Source organism: Calliphora vicina, chromosome 1 (assembly GCF_958450345.1).
Source record: "Calliphora vicina chromosome 1, idCalVici1.1, whole genome shotgun sequence".
Lineage (NCBI taxonomy): Eukaryota > Metazoa > Arthropoda > Insecta > Diptera > Calliphoridae > Calliphora > Calliphora vicina.
Genome location: NC_088780.1, coordinates 100430321 through 100451439, shown reverse-complemented (window position 1 = coordinate 100451439; position 21119 = coordinate 100430321). Strand labels below are relative to the sequence as shown.

The window sequence follows — 21119 nt, the reverse complement described above, 5'->3', positions numbered from 1 at the left end:
ATTGCAGAGGGCGAGAAGAACTCTGGCAAACATTAATACATTGTATTCTAATTGATTTTCCAATTTTTATTTGACAATGATTCTATTCTAAATACCGGGAAAATAATTTACTTCGAGATTCTTTCTTGAAACTGTTTTTCTGCACTTTTAGCAATGAATCGGTCACGTATGAACGTGATCCCGTCAAACAATTGGTCGCTTAAAACCTATTTGGAGATCACGGTCTTTATCTCTGCGTACGAAAATAACAATCTTCAATGCCAATGTAAAATCTACCCTTTTGTACTGCTACGAAACTTGGAACTGTGCCAACTGGAACCCGGTAGGGAACAGAAGAAGGGGACGCCCAGCTCATACATGGAGAGAAGTGAAGGCGCTAGCACAAAATAGAGAGATATTCAAACATTTTATTGAGGCCCTATGTTCCATGTAGGAACTACGCGAATTTATATACATATATGAAAGCTGAGAATAATATTAGATGTGGATGATCCGAAAGTTCTCCTCACATTAAAGAGCTTATAAAACCAAAAAGGCCGCAATTACTATAATTTATGATATCATTTGTTAAATTTTTATCTGATTTTTCATATAGACATAAATTACACGACCTAATTTTATGCCGATCGTTCCACTTCCGAAAATTTCCTCGATATTAGTTTGCTTTTCCGAATTTCAGTTTGTTATTTCTCAATATTAATTTCAACTGTTTGATTTCAATTTGTATATTCTCAATTTCGGCGTAGTTAATTGAATATTTAAAATATATATAATGTATTCAGAAATGGTTCATGGTGATAGAATTTTCGAATACTCTAGTCAGATGGGTTACAAATTTTCTTCGTTAATACATATATTTATGAAACTTACCCGGTTACAATCTCAAAACCCAACATATCCGAATCGCACTCTTCATGTTGCTGAGCCGAAGCACCACTGCCAGAAGCTGGCAATTGTGAAGCACTATCCACCACCTCAATATCTTCAAAACTAGCCGTTGGAGTTTCCTTTTGTTCTTTAGGCAAGTCCGAGTCACTGGATTGTTTTTCATCTTCAGCTATTAAATCAGTAGCAGCCGATTTGCCAGTATCAACAATAGCCGGTATAGCTGCAGCAACCGCATCCTTGCTATTTGTTGGTTTATCCACTAAATCAGATGAAGATTCTGATGTCGATGATTGATCAGTTTTTAAAGGTAAAGCCGAGGGTAATTCATCCAAAGACACTTCTGGTGCTGGTGCTAAAGCAGTTTTTAAAGATTCACTATCATTATTACTGGCTGAAGATGATGCTGATGATGATGCTACAGCAGCAGCATCTGAGACAGATGCATTTGCGGCTGTTAAATCTAAACGTGATCTTCTGGCCTGTATGCTCTCAGGTGTTAAAATCAATACACTTAGCAGAGTTATGAATATTAGACGTGACATTCTATTTGTCGTTAATGGTGTTAAAATTCGAAAACTCATGTTTTTTATTTGAATTGTGCTGCTGCTTTTGCACTTTGTGAAGAAAACTTTTGTTTTCTTTGAATTTGTCTCTTTAAACGAACGAAACACACGTGTGTATCTTTTCTGACTGACTGACTGGCTGTCTGTTTGTATGGCTTTTGTGTGGAAATGTTTTATTTATCCAATAATTATGATGTCTGCAAAAGAAAAGAGAAATAATATTGTGTTGTAGGTATTACTGATTATTGTACTATTACTATTATTATGTATTTTTGCGGTGTTATTTATATGAGTGATGATTTTCAAGTGACAACTCTTTTTTTATTTTTTCTTGGTCTGTATTCTTTGCTTTTCAGTTTTAATGTTCTTTGAATGAACCTTGGGATTTTTATTACATTTTTTTATCTGGCTGTTTGTTTTATAATCCCCTACTTTTTTTTCCAGCCGAGTTTGTTAGTGTGTTATGAATAGGCGTTACCAACGCCTTTAGGGTCTTACTTAGTTACTTATTTCATTATTTCCATTTCAATGTACTACATATCTCTACATTGGGACAATTGTGAGTAGCTTTGCTATTCTTTTTTTTTTTTATTTATTTTTTCCTTTATGTAGGTATTTTTTAGGTGTCTAGGTTTGTTTGTAAATTTTCGCTAATGACATCTCTATTTCCCCCTCTATTCTTAAGTGTTGTTTATGTGTGATACTTTGTCTTCTTTTTATTATTATTTTTATATTTTAAGCCTGTTTAATGAGCTTCTTTTATGGTTTGATTTATGTTTTCATTTGTTTTATAAGTCATGGATTTTGTGTACCCTACTTGACCGCTAAATAGTGAGATATTTTTGTAACAAAATTCCCACCAAATAGGATGTAGAACAGTGTCAAGTTTATTCTAATGTATTTAATTAAAACAACTCGAATGATAATTAATTTGTGTACTCTTGATTATACTTTGTCATTCCTTGTTTAGTATTAATTTATGACCCTATAAATAATGTACTTCCTTGCGTGTGTTAGTTGCTATCAACTTGCCAAAGTCCCCTGATATCTTACGTACCGATATCTTCCATCAATATATCGGAAGACATTCAAGAATTTTGCTATTAAAAATGAGAAGAATCGCTCTTTAAATAGCAAAGATATGATCAATAGAACACAATTGCTTATTTGTATACCCACCATCATATTGCATTTGTCCATCCGTTTGTAACACATCAATATATTTTTAGCAGACCCACATTAGAATATATATTATCGGTCCTCATACGATTCTAAATTGATAGCTAGATCTTCTGTCTGTCTGTTGAAAACGAAAATAGGTAGCTGAACTTTTCCTCAAATACCTACTCTCTTTATATGAACCTAAATCTGCCTACCAACTTTTGTGAGGATCGGTAAATAAATGACCCTTTCCCGAAGATAACCCCTATATCAGAAAAATACTTTATTGGGGTGGGTATACAAGATTTGACACAATAGAATAAAAGACTCTTACTTGTTTTACTAAGGAGTGAGATCGAAAAAACCTTAACATACGTTTTTTCATCAAAATTTTGCCGTCAAACTGATTCCAATGTTATTAAACAGTATCGGATGAACTTGTCCGTTGATAAGAAACCTTTTACAGGTAGATGGAATGGTCCACATTATGTTTCTAAAGACAATAAATAGAAAGCATTTTCAAAAGATCTCGCAACACACCCGGTAGGAAAGAAGTCCGGTTAGCTTAGACTTGGACTATTTGGTATGAAAAGTTAGAGCCAATAAAGGCTTCGGCTGTGCCGAATCTTATATACCCTTAACCAAATTATACTTAAAAATATTTTTATTTAAACAAAATTATTTTTTTTTTTCAACATTTTTTTTTGAATTTTTTTTAAATTTTCTTTTCTTTAAAAAAAATAAAAAAATTGGAAAAAAATTTATAACAAAAATTTTTTTTTATGAAAAAAAAATCGGGTTAAAAAATATTTTTCCATGTATTGTAGGTCCAAATTACTATAGCCTTATATACATCGTTGCAATGGACTTTGAAATATCTATCATTAGATATCCATATTGTTTATATTAATGACTTAGTAATCCAGATATAGATCAAAAATAGGGCAAAAATCGATGTTTTCCCGGTTTTTTCTTATATCTCAGCCATTTGTGGGCTGATTTTGTCGATTTTAAATAGCAAATGAGCTAAAAGAATTCCCGTATCACGTATGTATGTTAGTTATTTGGGGGCTACGGAAAGTTGATTTCAACATACAGACGGACATGGCTATATTAACTTCGCTATATATAACGATCCAGAATATATGTATATGTACTTTGTGGGGTCGCAAATGAAAAATACCCTTGCCACTCATGGTGAAGGCTATAAATTTTATATTTTATAAATTTTTTATAAATAGCCGTCATAAAAAAAACTCATTTGAGGAGTTTTATTTTTCCGTCAGAAAAAAAAACTCATTTGAGGAGTTTTATTTTTCCCGTCAGAAAATAAAAGCACCGAAAAAAAGTTCGTTTCAGAAATCGGCAACGAAAATTGGGAACGAAACGGCACCGATCAGTAACGAAAAACCTGTCATTTGGGGCCGGAACTAAAACAACTTCAAGTAGGTGGTTTTCGGTGCTGTAGGAACGAAATTATTTTAATTATTTTTTTATTTCAAATTTAAAGAAAATCAAAATGAATAAAAAAATAAATTTTCTTTATTGGCAGAGGAAAAATTAATAGATGCGACATCCAAAATTAAAAAAATATTTTCGTTTCTGTTTTATGCCGCAACGCACCCAACTGAAACGAAAACAATTCAGAAACGAGACGGTGACGAACACCAACGTTTTTCAGTTTTCGTTATCGGCGCCGATTACGGTGTATGCGGAAAACCAGCTTAACGAGTTTTATTTTTCCCGTCAGAAAATAAAACTCTTTTCGTTTATTTTCTACTTTTTTCAGTATATTTATACCCTACACCACCATAGTGGGGAGGGTATTATGCGTTTGTGCAGATGTTTGTAACGCCCAAAAATATTAGTCTAACACCCACCTTAAAGTATACCGATTTAGAATCACTTTCTGAGTCGATTAAGCGATGTCCGTCCGTCCGTCCGTCCGTCTGGTCGGCTGGCTGGCTGGCTGTCCATGTAAACCTTGTGCGCAGAATACAGGTCGCAATTTTGAAGATATTTCGATCAAATTTGGTATATATTATTTTTTCGGCTCAAGGACCAATCCTATTGAAACTGGCTGAAATCGGTCCACTATTTCACCTATCCCCCATACAAATGTTCTCCCGAAATTGGACTTTATCGGTCAGAAATGTTTAATTTATATATGTATCTCCACAAATTCCGCTCCAAATAAGTTTTATATAGACAAAATTCATGTCACCAAATTTTGTTACGATCGGTCCATAATTAGTCATAGCTCCCATATAGACCCGCTTCCGAAAATGACTTTAACGTGCATAAATCGCTTAAAAATGTTGGTAAACACACAAAATTCAACATAGTTAACTTAAATATAGACATAAATCACACGACCTAATTTCATGGTGATAGGTCCATAATTGGTCATATCCCCATATAACCCCACTTCCGAAAATCACTCAAAAATATAAATTTTTGAAATTTTAAAAGAAAATTTTTTTTTGCTCTTTTACTTAGTGTAGGGTATTATATGGTCGGGCTTGACCGACCATATTTTCTTACTTGATTTTTATTGAGTCTATCTGATAAAATGTTTGTAGTAATTTATTTGTTTAAGAAAAAAAATAATTTGATAATATGAATCAAACAATAACAAATAAAAATCCCACTTGATTTTATTTTAAAGACAATTAATTGAATTGTAATGCAATGAGCTTTAAAGCGGCCAGCATGTAAATGAGTTTTATTTTATGATGGAAAAAATAAAACTCATCAAATGAGTTTTTTTTTCTGACGGAAAAAAATAAAATTCCACAAATGAGTTTTTTTTCTGACGGCTATTTAAAATTCTTTTTTTTAAGAGTTTCATGCGAACTTTTTGTTTACGTTGAATAATAACAGGATTTTTGATTTTAAAGTCAAAAAATAGCTGTTACAAAATAACTTTTTGATGTCACTTATAACCGTTTCGGTCCCTGTTAGATATGTGGAGAGTTTCCAACAAAAACTGAAACAGAAAAAAAAAATTCAAGCTATAAAAAATGTCCATATTACAATATAACTACGAAGTAATGCACATATGCCTCAGGAACAACCACTCACTATTGTTTTCACACATGAAATAAAAGTGTCAAGGTTCCAGATGTAACTGCTCATATTTTGAATGCTTATTACGAATTATTTTTCTTTTTTTTGGTTTAAAGTATGGGGTGGCGTATGTTCCCCAATGTCTGATTTGTTAAAATTTTATATTTTTGTAGTTTCAACAATTTGTATGTAGTATTCATGTTAATTAATTAAATTGAAAGATGCGTTTAAAGTAGGGTAACTGTAATTAAGGATGTCACCATGTCCTCACATGTCGATTAAAGTTATTTTTTGTTAGCTTTAAAGTACTATATTTTTTGTCCTGTTTTAACCACCATATCAGTAGCAGGTTTTTTTCTCACTGTCGTCTCATGTATCTGCTGGTTACAACCTCTTCACTACATTGTTACATTCAACAGTCATTAATTTCATTCATTATTTTAAAATATGTTAATGCTACTTCAGAGATACTAGAAAAAAAAAAACAAAACATACACGCATGTATGTTACTGGAAATACATAGATACAGATGGATGTATCGTAGGTCTCAGGGATGGACTATGAATTCTATGAAATAGCTGTGTAAGATACTATTTGAATCTAAAGGTATATTTTGCATGGTGCTGTAAGATTTCGTAACTATTGGAGAGCTTAAAGCTCGAAGTACTTGAAATGCAATATAAAAACAGACATTGTGAAAAAGTAGTATTTTTTTGGCACGAAAATGTACCCTAAAAAGTACTTTTGTAGCTTATTGTCCATTGCTGCTATGTGTCATTTGTTTTTAAATACTCTTTAAAGATATTTAAAGAATAGTTTTAGACACATAGCAAGTATTCGGTGAATGCCTTTGCCTTTTGGCTAGAATATATTAAACGTTTTTTTTCACTTTTCGTTACCCTCACTGAAGTCTTATAATGTTTTTTTGTGGTCCTACTGTTTCATTTTTTTTTGTTATTTTTTCGTATTTCTTTTTATGCTTTAATAATTATAATTATGTTTGCTAAATATCTTGAGAACTACACATTACTACTGTGTTTATGACTCGACGACTGTGAGTGTAAGTGAGTTTAGGCTTTAAACAACTTAATTAAAAACAATTTAATAAATTATTTTCATTACCCAGACTTGGTATTTTTTTTTTTAACTTTTAAAAAGGGGTTTTCATATATAAAGCTTTGGGTTTTATTATGTTGTTTTTGTGGTATTTTAAAGTCCTCTTTGAGTTTATTTCGTAATGCTGTGCATAGGTGACCGCCTGTCAGTCTGTCTGTCTGTCTGTCCTCAGAAGCCTAGTCAGTTGTTGTTTGTTGTCTTAAGTCTGTTTTGTTGCTCCTTTTGGGTGTCATGTTTAATGTGTGGGCGTTTTTGTCTTGTTTTTTTTCCTTCTAAATTGTGGTTTTTTGTTATTGCCTTCATGTTGCGTATTGGTTTCGTTTAGTTTCATTTTCTGTGTTGAAAAAGAGCCATTAAACATGTAAGTTTGTCACAGACATGCCATTTATATCGTTCTTATGTTTTTTTCTTCGTCTTTTTCTCTTTAACTTACAGCAATTGCTGCTGTTGTTTGGAAGCCTTTTTCATTTTAGTCTTATTTCTGTTGTAGAACTTTTAGTTGGCGGTTGCAGCGCTAGTGTTAAGAAAACACTTTACTAATGTATCATCAGTATCACTAGTTGAAATACACTCATGGAAAAATGCTAAATAAATGGAGTTTGAGGGGAAATGGAGGTTTTTTTTTAAAATATAGAACGAAAAATCCTAAGCATACAAACAAAAAATCGAGAAAAACACAAAAGCTTTGTGAAATCATCTGAAGTTGTATAAAACTGGAAGCAAAATATAATTAATTTATAGTTTCAGAACGAAATAATCTAAGCATACGAATCTGAAATAGGCATTTGTTGCCGAAATTAATGCAGAATTATAATGAAGACTTTGACAGGGGATTCTGTACCATTTTCAGGTCAGGCTTCAGAACGAAATAACCTAAGCATAAGAATGTATAAATGCTAAGCATACAATAAAAAAAATCGCGAAAAACACAAACGCTTTGTGAAATCATGAAAAAAATTAAGTTATATAAAACTGTAAGCAAAATATAATTAATTCGTAGCTTCAGAATGAAATAACCTAAGCATACGAATGTGAAATAGGCGTTTGTTTCCGAAGATAATACTGAATAATAATGAAGACTTGTCAGGGGATCATATAGCACTTTGCAGGTCTACCAACTGCACTAGGTTCCCTTTTATTATAATGTTAGAAGCCCCTTTTAACATTCCGGAGATTTTATTAAACTTCCAGTTTTTTTTGTAAGAAAAATATTGAGTGGAAATATTGATTTTTCTAAAAGATATTTGAAAATATAGAACGAAAAATGCTAAGCATACACAATAAAAAGTATCAAAAAATCCAATAGCCTTGGAATATCTTGGAAATACTTGTAATATCGAGCCCTTAGCGCTAAATTATCGTAAGCGACATTTTTAAAAATTTTTTTTTATTGCAGAAATTAAAATTTTATGGACCGACTGATGTTTTAGCGTTCTCAGAATATCGAAATTGTTAATAACTTCAAAAATATCGGGGGTAAGATTTTATCGTAAGTCAATGTTTATATTTTACAGTAAACTAATTTTATCGTAAGCGACACACAGTGGTATAGAAAAAAAAAGAGGGAAATAAATCTGTAACTTCTAAATGGTTAGATTGGTTTGAATGAAATTTCACATGAGCAATGAAGAAGTGTTGTCGAGTTTAAGTTTTGAAAGTGGAAAAAATTAAACATATATAATCTTCTCATCGAGCACTACAAAAAACCTTGAAAATTTAATTTTCAACATTTTTACCCACCCTACTCCAGTTTTTTGATAACAGCGTATCCAAATATTTCCCGATTTTCTCTAGTTTTTCTTTATTGGACTAACAACACATGCATGTGTCAAATAGAAAAAGAATTGTTTAAAAATAATGACTAAGTCCACAGTTATATGCATTTGAATTAAAAAAAATTTAAAAAGGCGATTTTTCGCTAATTTTTTTGGAAAAAATAACTTTTTTTCTGTTTAAGTTATCGCAAAAAATGTCTAAGAGGATGTAAAAGGAATTTTTACTTTCTGAAAGCTAAGTTTTCATAAAATATTTTAAAGGAAAACAAATTTCAAAATTGTTGTTACCGAGGGGACCAGATCCTTTCAGAAAACACCTATTTTTTATGTAAAATAAAACTTTAGGGCAAAAATTTTCAAATCGCATATTTGATATCAAAATATAGTAACCGATTTTAGGTGGCTCAATATGTTTCTAATTATTTTGTAAAGGGTCCCGATAACCCCGACCCTGGTTTGGATATTATAGCCAAAAATCTAAAAATTCCCATTTTTGGAATTTTTCAACACTTTTATGAGAATTGCGGGATTGCTGATAATAAATTTCAAAATTCGTTTTTATTTTTCCATTTTAAATAGAAAAATCTACATAACTGTGAAATTTCATTAAAAACTATTTATAAATAAAAATTTAATTTCAATTCGAAAAATAAAAAAACATTTTTTGTCATATTTTTCAATAAATTATTCCATAATTTTTTTAATTGTCAAAAGTTATACATAAATATTTTGGAAAAATAGACAAATAGTTTGAACGAAATTATATCACATCATAACATTTTTAATTCTATGTACATATAAATTTCAAAATAATCAAAAAAAACCTTCTGTAAAATTTGTGTTTTTTCGCTTACGATAATTTGGCGCAAGGGCTCGATATATCAAAACTGGACACAAAATAGGACGAAACAACCAAATCATACAGAACTGAATTTATATTTGGAAGGAAAATTAACAAATTTTTTGGTCTACCATTTTCAATACGTCCCCTTTTTTGAAATGTCAGAAGCCACTTTCTTTGCATTCAAACGATTTTTTATGAAATTTATATTAAACTTCTATTGTTTTTATAAGAAATACATTGAGGGGAAAATAGAGTGATTTTTCAAAAAGATATTTGAAAATATAGAACGAAAAATGCTAAGCATACACAATAAAAAGTATCAAAAAAACCCAGTAGCCTTGGAATATATTGGAAATACTTGTAATATATAAAAACTGAAGACAAAATATGAAACTATCTTTAGCTTCAGAACGAAACAACCTAAGCATACAAAACTGATTTTATGTTTGGAAGGGGAAAATTAACAAAATTTCTGTCCTACCATTTGCACTAGGTTCCCTTTTTTGAATTATTAAAAAGTTTGTATGGAATTTATATTAAACTTCTATTGTTTTTGCAAGAAATAGATTGAGTGGAAAATAGAGTGAAAAGATATTTGAAAATATAGAACGAAAAATGCTAAGCATACACAATAAAAACCAGCAGTAAATCTAATAGCCATGGGGTATCATGAAAATACTTGTGGTATATAAAACTGGAGACAAAATATAAAAAAAATCTTTAGCTTCAGAACGAAATAAGCTAAGCATACAAAACTGAATTTTTTTAATACATAAAAAATAACGTGTGGATATCATGAAAAAACTTGTTATGTATAGAACTGGAAACAAAATCTAATTAAGTAAGAAATAATCTAAGCATACAAGTAAGAAATTTTTAAAACTGATTTATAATAAAGGCTTGGCTGGGGATCTTACACCAGTGTTTCTTGTTCAGTTGTTTCTCTATCAGGTCTAGCATGTTAATAGGTTCCTTGCTTGGGAATATTAAAAGCTCTTTACCTACCAGAGATTATTTTTTTCTGAAATTTATATGAAACTTCTATTGTTTTTATCGGATATCCTATAACAACAAAATATCCCTTTGCTTTTTTTAAATAAAAAAGATCTATATTTAAATCTACCACATATTTTTATAATATTTTTCCTTACAATCCAAAAAAAAAAAAATTACGCAAAATCTAGAAAAAAAAAACAAATAAAGGAAAACATTCCATAAAAAGTCATAAATTTAAATGTTTATTATATGTATGCAACATTATATGAGGCACATGCAATTTGCCAAAGTAAATATTACAAAAAAAGCAGCAACAAGAAAAGGAAGACAACACAAAGTCCAACCACTGCTCTACACTGTGATATTCCTGGCATAAGAAAAGAAGATCGCACTATTGTTTATTACACTTAAAGTAAAAAGATCTACAACAACAAAAAATGTTAAAAACGTAAATAAATATACAGAACAAAACCAACAAACTTAAATGTTCAGAGAAAAGATGCAGCAGATGAATGTTAAACAAAAAGGAAGAAACAAAAAAAAAATTGTAATGAAAACAAAATTTACATGTTTTACATTTGTTGTTGGGTTTTATTTGTTTTTCTTTTTTTGTTTTTTATCACAATGAAGTATGAAACGATACTAAACAAACAATAAATGGCATAAACAAATAGAAAAATATGTATTACACATATCATTATATGGGGGAATGAATTGGAATGTTATACCTACTTATATACTACATAAATACACCATTTACAAAAGATTTATGGTTCGATTTCCCCCAGAAGTAGAGTACTTTTCCAAAGGGCTTTGTGTTCAAGAAGTATTTGATTTGGTTTTCTTGAAAGTCAGGGAATTAGTTTTGAACTTAAGGATGACAACCACGATGGAAAACCAGTGAAATGTGGTTGGTCTTATATAGTGCTTCATCTCCAAAAGTCGAAACAAAGTGGTTCCCCTCCCCTCTCTACTACGCAAACATACCTTTCATTTAAATCTAAAGGTTTTGTTTGGTCTTGTCTCCAAAAGGCGCTCACACAGCTCTAAAATAACTTAATGAAAGCAAATCTGGTAAATCAAAGAAGCCTTTGAGAACAAAATTAATCATTATTGATCATGGTGCGGTAACGATCGCGTAACTCTAGCTCCGGCTACATTTTTGAAAAAATAAGATACGATGATGAAACCAGGTTTAAACCTCACCTAATGGTGCATTTTTCTGGATGCAGTAGAGTCTATATGGTCTTATGAGGATTGGTCTCATACCATATGCTGCAATTTGTTCAACGCTGAACACAATTTTGCAATAAAAAAGTCGCGAATCGATGACCGATTTTCAAAGTAAATTTGGATAATTTGTTAGCGTTGAGAATAAAAAAAGAGGGAAATAAATCTGTAACTTCTTAACCCTTACTGCGCAAAGAGGAAGTGTAGTCGAGTTTAAGTTTTGAATTTGGACCTCATAAGCCCACCAGGAGCGGGACCAGGGGTTCCCAAAGTAGGACACCTCGGGTATGTTCAATTTTTAAAATGATCCTAATTCTTCGTCTGTGTTCTGATTTTAAAAAAATTACACATATAGAATCTCCTCGTCGAGCACTACATAATTATCTCTTATAGCTTAGGAGATATTCGTATTTGAAAATTTAATTTTCAACATTTTTAGTCACCCTACTCCAGTTTTTTGGTGACCGTGGTTCCAAATACTCCCCGATTTTATCCATTTTTCTTTTATAGGATTTACAATAGATGTATATATCAAATAAAGAAAAAAGTGTTTAAAATCATGACTGAGTCCAAAGTTACATGCATTTGAATTTAAAAAAAATTAAAAAAGGCGATTTTTCGCAATTTTTTGGGGAAAAAAGTACTTTTATTCTTTTTAAGTTATCTAAAAAATGTCTAAGAGGAAGTATAATGAATTTGTACTTTTTGAAAAGCTAACTTTACGCCAAATATTTTAAATGAAAAAAAAGTATACTTTTTGATACCTAGGGGACCAGGTCCAAAATTACAATTTTTTATGTAAAATTCAACTTTAGGGCAAAAATTCTCAAATCGCATACTCGATATCAAAATATAGTAACTTATTTTAGATGGCCCAATATGTTCTTAATCATTTTGTAAAGGGTTCCGATAACGCCGCCCGCGGTATGGATATTATAGCCAAAAACCGAAAAAATACCATTTTTGGAATTTTTCAATACTTTTTTGGGAATTGCGGGATTCCTGATTATAAATTTGAAAATTTGGTTTTTATTTTTCCATTTTCAATAAAAAAATCTATATAAGTGTAAAATTTCATTAAAAAATATTCATAAATTAAAATTTTATTTCAATTTGAAAAATTTTTATCTATGCAAAAACTCAATAAAAAGCATTTTTTGTCATATTTTTCAAAAAAGTATTCCATGAATTTTTTAATTGTCAAAAGTTATATACATTTTTGAAAAGTAGACAAAATCCTCTATCCATTGATATATAACATGTCTACCTTGTGTTTTTTACGTGTCAAATGAATTAGGGAAAACTTAACAACTCGCTGAGAATTTACCTAGCACTGTTATTTACATTCATAAATATGGTGTTATGTAGGCAACATGCTTTTTGATGAATTTCTATGTTAGGTAAATTATCTGCAAGTTCTATGGGGCTTTACTTATTGTTTAAATATTGTAATAAAGTGGCTAAAAATTTTAATTCAAATCAAAATTTAATAGCTTTAACTAAAAACTAAGTTACTGCACGTAATCATCACACTAAATATTTTATTTTGGGATTTCGTTGGATTTCGCAATTATAGATATATCGTTTTCCGTGTAGAACTATTAGTTGGCGCCGGTATTTAGACAATTATGCCCTAAAAGCCTCAGATGGCGCATACATTGAAAAATAAATACGCAATTTTATATATTTTATGAAATTTTGAGTTGAATTGCTTGACTAATTGTTATTACAAACATGACGGAAAAATATGTCGCGTGACAAATCATTCTAAATGTTTGTAAACTAAAACTAATGCAAACATTTTAACAAGAGAACTCTCAATTATTGTACTTTATTTTAAAAAAGTTATTCTTTAATAAATTATGTTTCAGTTTGGAGAGTTTTGGATTTTTCTAGAAGCAGCCGAAATCAAGTTACATTTTGTTTCGCATTCGGGATAAGAAAAATATGTCACGTGACAAATCAGCCTCATACGCAGTTTATATTTTAAGAAATTTACAGTTGAATTAACTTGACTAGTAGTTATTACCTACATGACGGAAAAATATGTCGCGTGACAAATCATTCTTAAAGTTTGTAAACTAAAACTAATGCAAACATTTTAACAATTATTGTATTTTATTTTAAAAAAAATATTCTTAAATAAATTATGTTTCAGTTTGGTGATTTTTTCATTTTTCTAGAAGCATTTTTATATTTTTTGTCTCATCAGGGATACCATGTCCTATATTATGCACAAAACATAGTGCAACAAATATGTTATCGAAAAGTGTAAACAAGAAAACAAATTGTTCAGATTTCTTTATTTTTTTCGTACGAATGTCGCGTTCGCGATCGTGGAAAGGTCCATATATAATTTGAAATTGTTTAAATAAATATTTGCTGAATTCACAAAACCCCTTGTATCATTGTATCGAGTGAATTTTTGAATTCAAATACAATAGTATAAGCTTGTTGTTGGTTTACAGCTATAAATTTCTCTGAGCACACATAGTACCCGTATATGTGAGAGAGTCATTTGAAAAAAATGAGAGTCGGTCTACTTGTTATACATACTACGCTTTCAAAAACATTCATACAATATACAATGGGTGTTCACAAACTAATAAACAAAAATTGTATTTAATACAAGATACACGATACAAATTGTTGTGAATTCAGCAATTAAGTTTTTGAAATTGAAAATTACTTTATATTTCGTCGTTCGAATGTCACGTTCGCGACCATGGAAATGGCCATATATAATTCTTGTAATTCTAATGGTGGACATGAAACAGGAATAATTCTAATATTTTTAGTTTAACTATAAACGAATGCAGGTAGAGCTTTGTAGAAATGGTGCTGACTTTAATTTAATAGAAAGGCAAAACAATTTAGTAATATAAAATTTAATAATACACTATAGTTATTTTTTATGATATTTCAATATAAGTGAACAAGATTATTTAATAACATGTGAAAATTCCATTAAAACTAATGGGAAAAAAAACAATAAATGGAAACAAGTAATAAGCATTAATTAAAAAAAACAGAAACATGATTACAGAACTAGAGTAAATTTACTAAACTGAATTTTATTGGAAATTATTATAAGTTCTAGACAATTTCATTATTATACTACTTCCTTTCAATTTCCAATAATTTTTGCATTCTAGCAGACAAACCAAACCAAAAAAAAAGTGAAAAAATTTAACTCCATGAAGAAGCAAAAGGATGAACCAAAACAGAAAGAACCCACCTAGTTGGAATTGGCATTAAAACTTTTGCAGGAGATATTTTTTTTTTTTGCTGCTGTTATTGTTATAAAAAGGCAATAACATTCATTTCTTATTGTTAAATTGGTAGCTTAAGTTATGCAAAGTGCAATTGCTAGAGAACTATGTACATACAAACAGTACTATACAATCGAACATACCTTGAACCTCAACTCTGGAAAACATAAACATTTCATGGCTCATTGTTGGCGATATTCTTGAGTTCTGTTCTTTTTGTTTGTTTATTTTTACTCATGCCACAAATGCCTGTTGCAGCAGGCTTTGTTTTTTTCTTTATTTTTTTCAATTCGAAAAAGCCTTTCAACCGTTTATGGCCTTATTATGCATTACCAAAAAAATTTATATTAACATTAGCCAAGAATTGTTGCTTAGTTTTTTTTTTTAAGGTCGAGGTTAATAAAGTATCAATCTAGTTAGGTTAAATAACAAACACATAATAAAAATTTAAATTTATTTTTCAAGCCTCCCAAAAAAAGATCAGCTCATAAAATCGAAGAGCAAGAGAGAAGGAAAAAAATCCTACATTTTTATTTATTAAGAATTTTAATGAATACAAATGTTGTTTTCAAACATTATCTTTCCTGTTTTTTTATTTTTTTTTGCCAGCCTTTAAGAACTTAGGTTGAGAGTGAGGGAAGGAAGGAAAGAGGCAAGGTTTTATAAAAACCTACGCATTTTTGCTTTATGTGGCAAGTTACTATTTTTTATACACTTGCAACACACATGTTTTTCGATTGGAAAAAAATAAGGTAAAAATACTTTAAACACACCTCTCAACTTTCAATTTCTAAATTATGGGAAACATTTACTTTAGCGATTATTTAATTTCTTCTTCATTCTACTAGTCTGTCATATGATCATGTTGTTGTTTGTTTAGGGATTTTTATATATCTTGGAGTGTTTGGTAGACTTTTAGCTAAATTGATAAATCAATAGAAAATATCTTAAAGGTTGGTAGTAGTTTTTTTTTAATAATTCTCCTACACTCATGGAAAAATGTTGGGAGAAATATCGAGAAGTATTAAAAAGTAATAAGGATCATGTGACAATTTTGTTTAAAAGATCAGTATTAAATTTATTAAGACTTTTTACTGGTTTAGGTTATTAAAACCTTCTGTCATACAAGGGATATTTGAGCTTTTTACAGAGCACTGTGGTTCCAAATCAAAATCTAGGTGGACAAAATTATAAAAATCAGTATCTTCAGAATTTGGAAAAACGAAGTTTTTTTCGGAAGCTGACAATCTGGTCTGCTCCAATACGAATGGGTTTTTCAGTTGGACATTTCGTTTTCTCGACAGAAGCGCCAGAAGTTCAAAAAAATCTTGAATTATATTTTCGTCAATTTTTTTAATATTTTACTGCTTTACATATATCTCAATTGTTTTACCATATAGAAATTCATACTTCAAAATATAGGTAAACATTGATATATGCTTTTATTAAGTGTATATCCTATATTTATGGGCCTCTCCATTATCCTGTTATAGTCCTTTAAACTTGGGTCTCAAATATACTGAAATTTTTTTTTCTAAGAATATTATATAGCTTGCCAAAAAAAAGACCGTCGAAGCCCGTCCAATGCCTATATACAGCATTTAATGAAACTTTTGGGGAATGTCTTTGTAAAAAAATTGTAGCCGCCAGCAACCGCCGAAATACTTTTTTTTAATTTTTATGAAATGGAATTTTTGAAATATTTTTTTTTTATTATTGATTTTTATATATTACACAGTACAACATTTTTCAGTTCATTGCTTTGGGACTCAATTCTGACAATTGCACGTGAAAGTAGCTCCAAAAATAAGAACTTCTACATCATTAGTTTTGTCAAGTTGGCTGCCGTAATAATTTAATGACCATACAAATTTTTTTTCCTCAAGGTGGATTTTTATCACTTTTTCTATATTTTAGCACGGTTATATCTCGTATACCGTACGGAATATCTCTTTTGTGGCTGAAGGAAAGTTGTAGATATTGAATAGTAGAAAAAAAGTACGGAACATACCTACCCGAAAAAGATGCATCCAGTGCCTTAAAACCGCAAAAATGCCCATTTTTTTTAAAAAAATTACCAGTTTTTCACCTCTTTTGCTCAATAACTGGATTACAAATCCAATTATGGACCGATCACCATGAAATTAGGTCGCGTGATTTATGTCTATATGAAAGTTATTTATCATGAATTTTGTATGTATACCATCATTTTTAACAGATTTATGCACTTTAAAGTGATTTCCGTAAGCGGGACTTATATGGGAGCTATCAATAATTATGGACCGATCATAATAAAATTTTTTGACATGAATTTTGTATATACAAAACTTATTTGGAGCGAAATTTGTGTAGATACATATATAAATTAAACATTTATGACCGATAAAGTCCAATTTCGGGAGGACATTTGTATGGAGGCTAGGTGAAATAATGAACCGATTTCAGCCAATTTCAACAGGCTTCTTCCTTGGGCCGAACAAATTATATATACCACATTTTTTTATGATCGGTCCATAATTAGTCATAGCTCTCATATAAGACACGCTTCCGAAAATCACTTTAAAGTGCATAAATCTGTTAAAAATTATGGTATACATACAAAATTCATGATAAATAACTTTCATATAGAAACAAATCACACGACCTAATTTCATGGTGATCGGTCCATAATTGGATTTGTAATCCAGTTATTGATCAAAAAAGGTGAAAAATTGGTAAAAAAAATTAAAAAATTAGCATTTTTGCCATTTTTAAGGCACTGGATGCACTTTTTTCGGGTAGGTATGTTCCGTACTTTTTTTCTACTATTCAATATCTACAACTTTCCTTCAGCCACAAAAGAGATACTCCGTACGGTATACGAGATATAACCGTGCTAAAATATAGAAAAAGTGATAAAAATCCACCTTGACGAAAAAAATTCGTATGGCCATTAAATTTTTACGGCAGCCAACTTGACAAAACTAATGATGCAGAAGTTCTTATTTTTGGGGCTACTTTCACGTGCAATTGTCAGAATTGAGTCCCAAAATCATGTGTTGTACTGTGTTATACTGTAACTTGAAATACATATAGTAAATACAGATCTTCTTAAAAATTTAGTTTCAGAAACACATGAAAATGTATTTTTTTTTTTAATTTTTCTTTTATTAATGATTTTTATATATCTAGTAGAACCTATAGTAGAACCTGTAACTTGAAAAAAAGTTTATATTGATCTTTTAAACATTTTGTTTTGGAATCGGAGACACCAATTCTATATAAAAAGAGCGCCAAATAATTTTGTGCACCTAGTGCAGAGTGGTGAAAAAGGGAATAAGATCTTGCAAATGTTTGTTGTTTTTACTTGCTATTTTTCAGAATTCAATTATGATCGTTAGTTTTTCAATGAAGAGTTTGGAAAAATGTCTCCTTTGGGAAACTGAACATTTGTGAAAATTAAAGTCGTTTACAATAACTAGTTTGTTTTGCTGCTAACATTTGTGCTGTGTGGAAACTTATACACACGTATGACAAGATCTTTATGAGATCATCGTCGTATGAGAAATTAATTTGCGAGTTCTCATAGTTTGCTTAAAAAAGTTTCCTTATATTAAATCTCGAAATATTGAGTTAATATTTTAGAATTTATTTCTATTTATCCACGCATTTCTAAAGTAAATAACGAGGTCTTCGTTTTTCGACGCCTGAAGAAGCCATGCATTTCAAGAACTTGTTTTAATCGTAATTTATTACTGTATGAGTTCATTCCTTTTCGAATATTTCTTTCAGTGCAAAATAAATCAACATGAGCCGACACAAGACGAATTCAATAAAATTACGGATTTAAGAAGGGTTTGCCAAACAAAGAAAATGATTTAAATACGTTTATATTAGAGTCCTTGTTTTATAAAGTGACTCGAACCTAGTTTTTGAAAGTTACATGAGATTTTTATTGAGCTTCGTGTTGAGTTTGTTTTAAAAGTCAAAAGTGATTGGCATAAAGAGAACATGAATAGTTGATAATAATCATTGTTGTAAGCTGACCAGCTACTTATTATGATTCCTACTTAATAATTTTTTATGAACTTTGTTGGCACTCGAGATGTGTACAGGTAAATCACTGATTTGTTCGTCCCTTGGTGGCTATTCCACTGATTTAGTGAGACTATTTTTTCTCACATTTTACAAGCTTTTTTCTTTATTGATGTTGTTCGCTATAAAACATTTCATAAAGTAGTAATTTTCATGTAATACACGAAAAAAAGATTTATTGGATTCGGATTCAGAAAATGAAGACCCCTATCTTTCATCAAAGACATGTTGACAATGTTCCATCCGATCGGACGAAACCTGAATCTATTCATATGATCAAAACCAATCGACCCTATTTCCATGTTATAAATGAAAAATTGATTTATTCGTGTGGAATTCTGTGTAATTAATTGCTCCAACAAGGCATAAATGAACTGTTTAAGATCATGAAACCAAATCGTAGTAGGACGAGTCAAATACAACAATAGTTGTTCGCGCAAAAAACCACTTCGAATTAAATGGTCGTCTGTTTCATCGAAATACTCGTTCCATGTCATTGCACACTACTATTTCACACAACTAGTTCTCAATGCTGACTATTATTATATTAGCTCTCAAACGCTTCGGATTATCGTAATGTATCCATTTTTCATCGCAAGTAATGATTCGGTGCAAAAAGCATCACTTCGGACATGCAAAATCGTCTTTCAAGATATCTCGGCTTTAATTCGTATGGTACCCAATTTTTGAGCTGTTATTGCTGCTCGATTAGCTCTTAATGATTTTGCAAGCTCTTGTTGAGTTTGACAACAATCTTTATGAATTAATGACCCTAATTACACAGGTCAACAGCAAAAAAAGGCTTTTTAATTTTTTTTTCTAAAATTTTGAATTTTTTTAGATGTTTCTTCACATAATTTATGATAACTCAAAAGGGGTTAGTCCGATATTTTTAACTACTAAATTTTATGTATATTAAACAAAAAAGTTAAATTTTCTGAAAATAAGCGAATTCACTTAATTGTAAATAAATTCGAAAAGAATCAATCGATTTTTATGATCGATATCTCATTTTGTTGTTATTACATGTGGCTTTGCGAATAAGCAATAAATCTAAACAATTTCTGCCATTTTAAATTTTTCATGATTTTTTTAAAACAAAAATTTCTATTTTCACGTAAAAAATATATTTTTTTTGCTTGAATTTATTATTATAACTCCGAAACTACTGAGCCGATTGAAACGCAATACATATGTGAAAATTTGTACATAGCATGGGGAAAATGTTTTCAATATTCAATCAATCGAAAGAAGAACATTAACTACTCAATTTTATGTATATCAAACAAAAAACTAAAATTTTTCGAAAATGAGCGAAATCACTTAATTGTGAATAAATTCGTAAAGAGTCAATCGATTTTTATGATCGATATCTCATTTTGTTGTTATTACATGTGGCTTTGCGAATAAGGAATAAATCTAAACAATTTCTGACGTTTTCGATTTTTCATGATTTTTTTAAAACAAAAAAATTAGCTATTTTCACGTAAAAAATATATTTTTTGCTTCAATTTGTTAATATAACTCCGAAACTACTGAGCCGATTAAAACGCAATATATAAACGGATTAAAGGTAAATTTAAACTTTTCTAAATTTATTTTAATAATATCGGACTAACCCTTTTTGAGTTATCATAAATTATGTGGAAAAAAATTCCCAATTTTACAAAAAAAAAAATTAAAAAAAAAACTTCTCCATAGAATTTAAAATTTGGACCATATTTGTACTACTGGAACCACATTACATCAAAATTGTGTAGTGGTTTAAAAAGCCTTAAAAATTTGTTCCATTTTGTTGCCCTGTGTTATTGCTCCTCAAACATTTTATGGCTGGCCTGGGCGACACGGAAGTTAAACCGTGTCAAAATCACACTTATGATCCGAACAAACCATGTCTCGCACATTGAAATCTATGTAACACATTCACCATAAACTTTGGTGAGCAATCGGTGTGCTTAAGCGGCTTTTTTTCGAAGAAGTAAAGCAAAAATTCTAGCTTATTAGGCTTTGTTGGTTCAAAATTGAAAATTTTCGAAGCAAAAAAAAAACTTTTTTTCTTTAAAGTGACATACATATAAGTTATTAAAAACAAAAACCGCGTTCAAAAGATACGCTATTTGTTGTAAATCCC

General features: G+C 30.1%; 2 protein-coding genes and 1 long non-coding RNA gene across 6 annotated transcripts in view; 1 reads left to right on the top strand and 2 right to left on the bottom strand.

The window, feature by feature from the left end:
- The window catches only part of neo (neyo), a 76669-nt gene extending 75171 nt beyond the window's left edge, over positions 1–1498 (bottom strand). Inside the window, exons 1-2 of the mRNA XM_065515240.1 lie at positions 1277–1498; positions 871–1228 (exon numbers count right to left, since the gene is read on the bottom strand). Coding sequence (XP_065371312.1) covers positions 871–1228; positions 1277–1469 — 551 coding nt within the window. The 5' untranslated portion in view covers positions 1470–1498. The remainder of the gene's footprint in view (positions 1–870; positions 1229–1276) is intronic.
- The window catches only part of Atg16 (Autophagy-related 16), a 307007-nt gene that overhangs the window by 106417 nt on the left and 179471 nt on the right, over positions 1–21119 (top strand). The gene's annotated exons all lie outside the window — the stretch shown is intronic.
- The window catches only part of LOC135950469 (uncharacterized), a 151488-nt gene continuing 131943 nt past the window's right edge, over positions 1575–21119 (bottom strand). The window contains exon 4 of the long non-coding RNA XR_010575948.1: positions 1575–1648. This is a non-coding gene — a long non-coding RNA (uncharacterized LOC135950469). The remainder of the gene's footprint in view (positions 1649–21119) is intronic.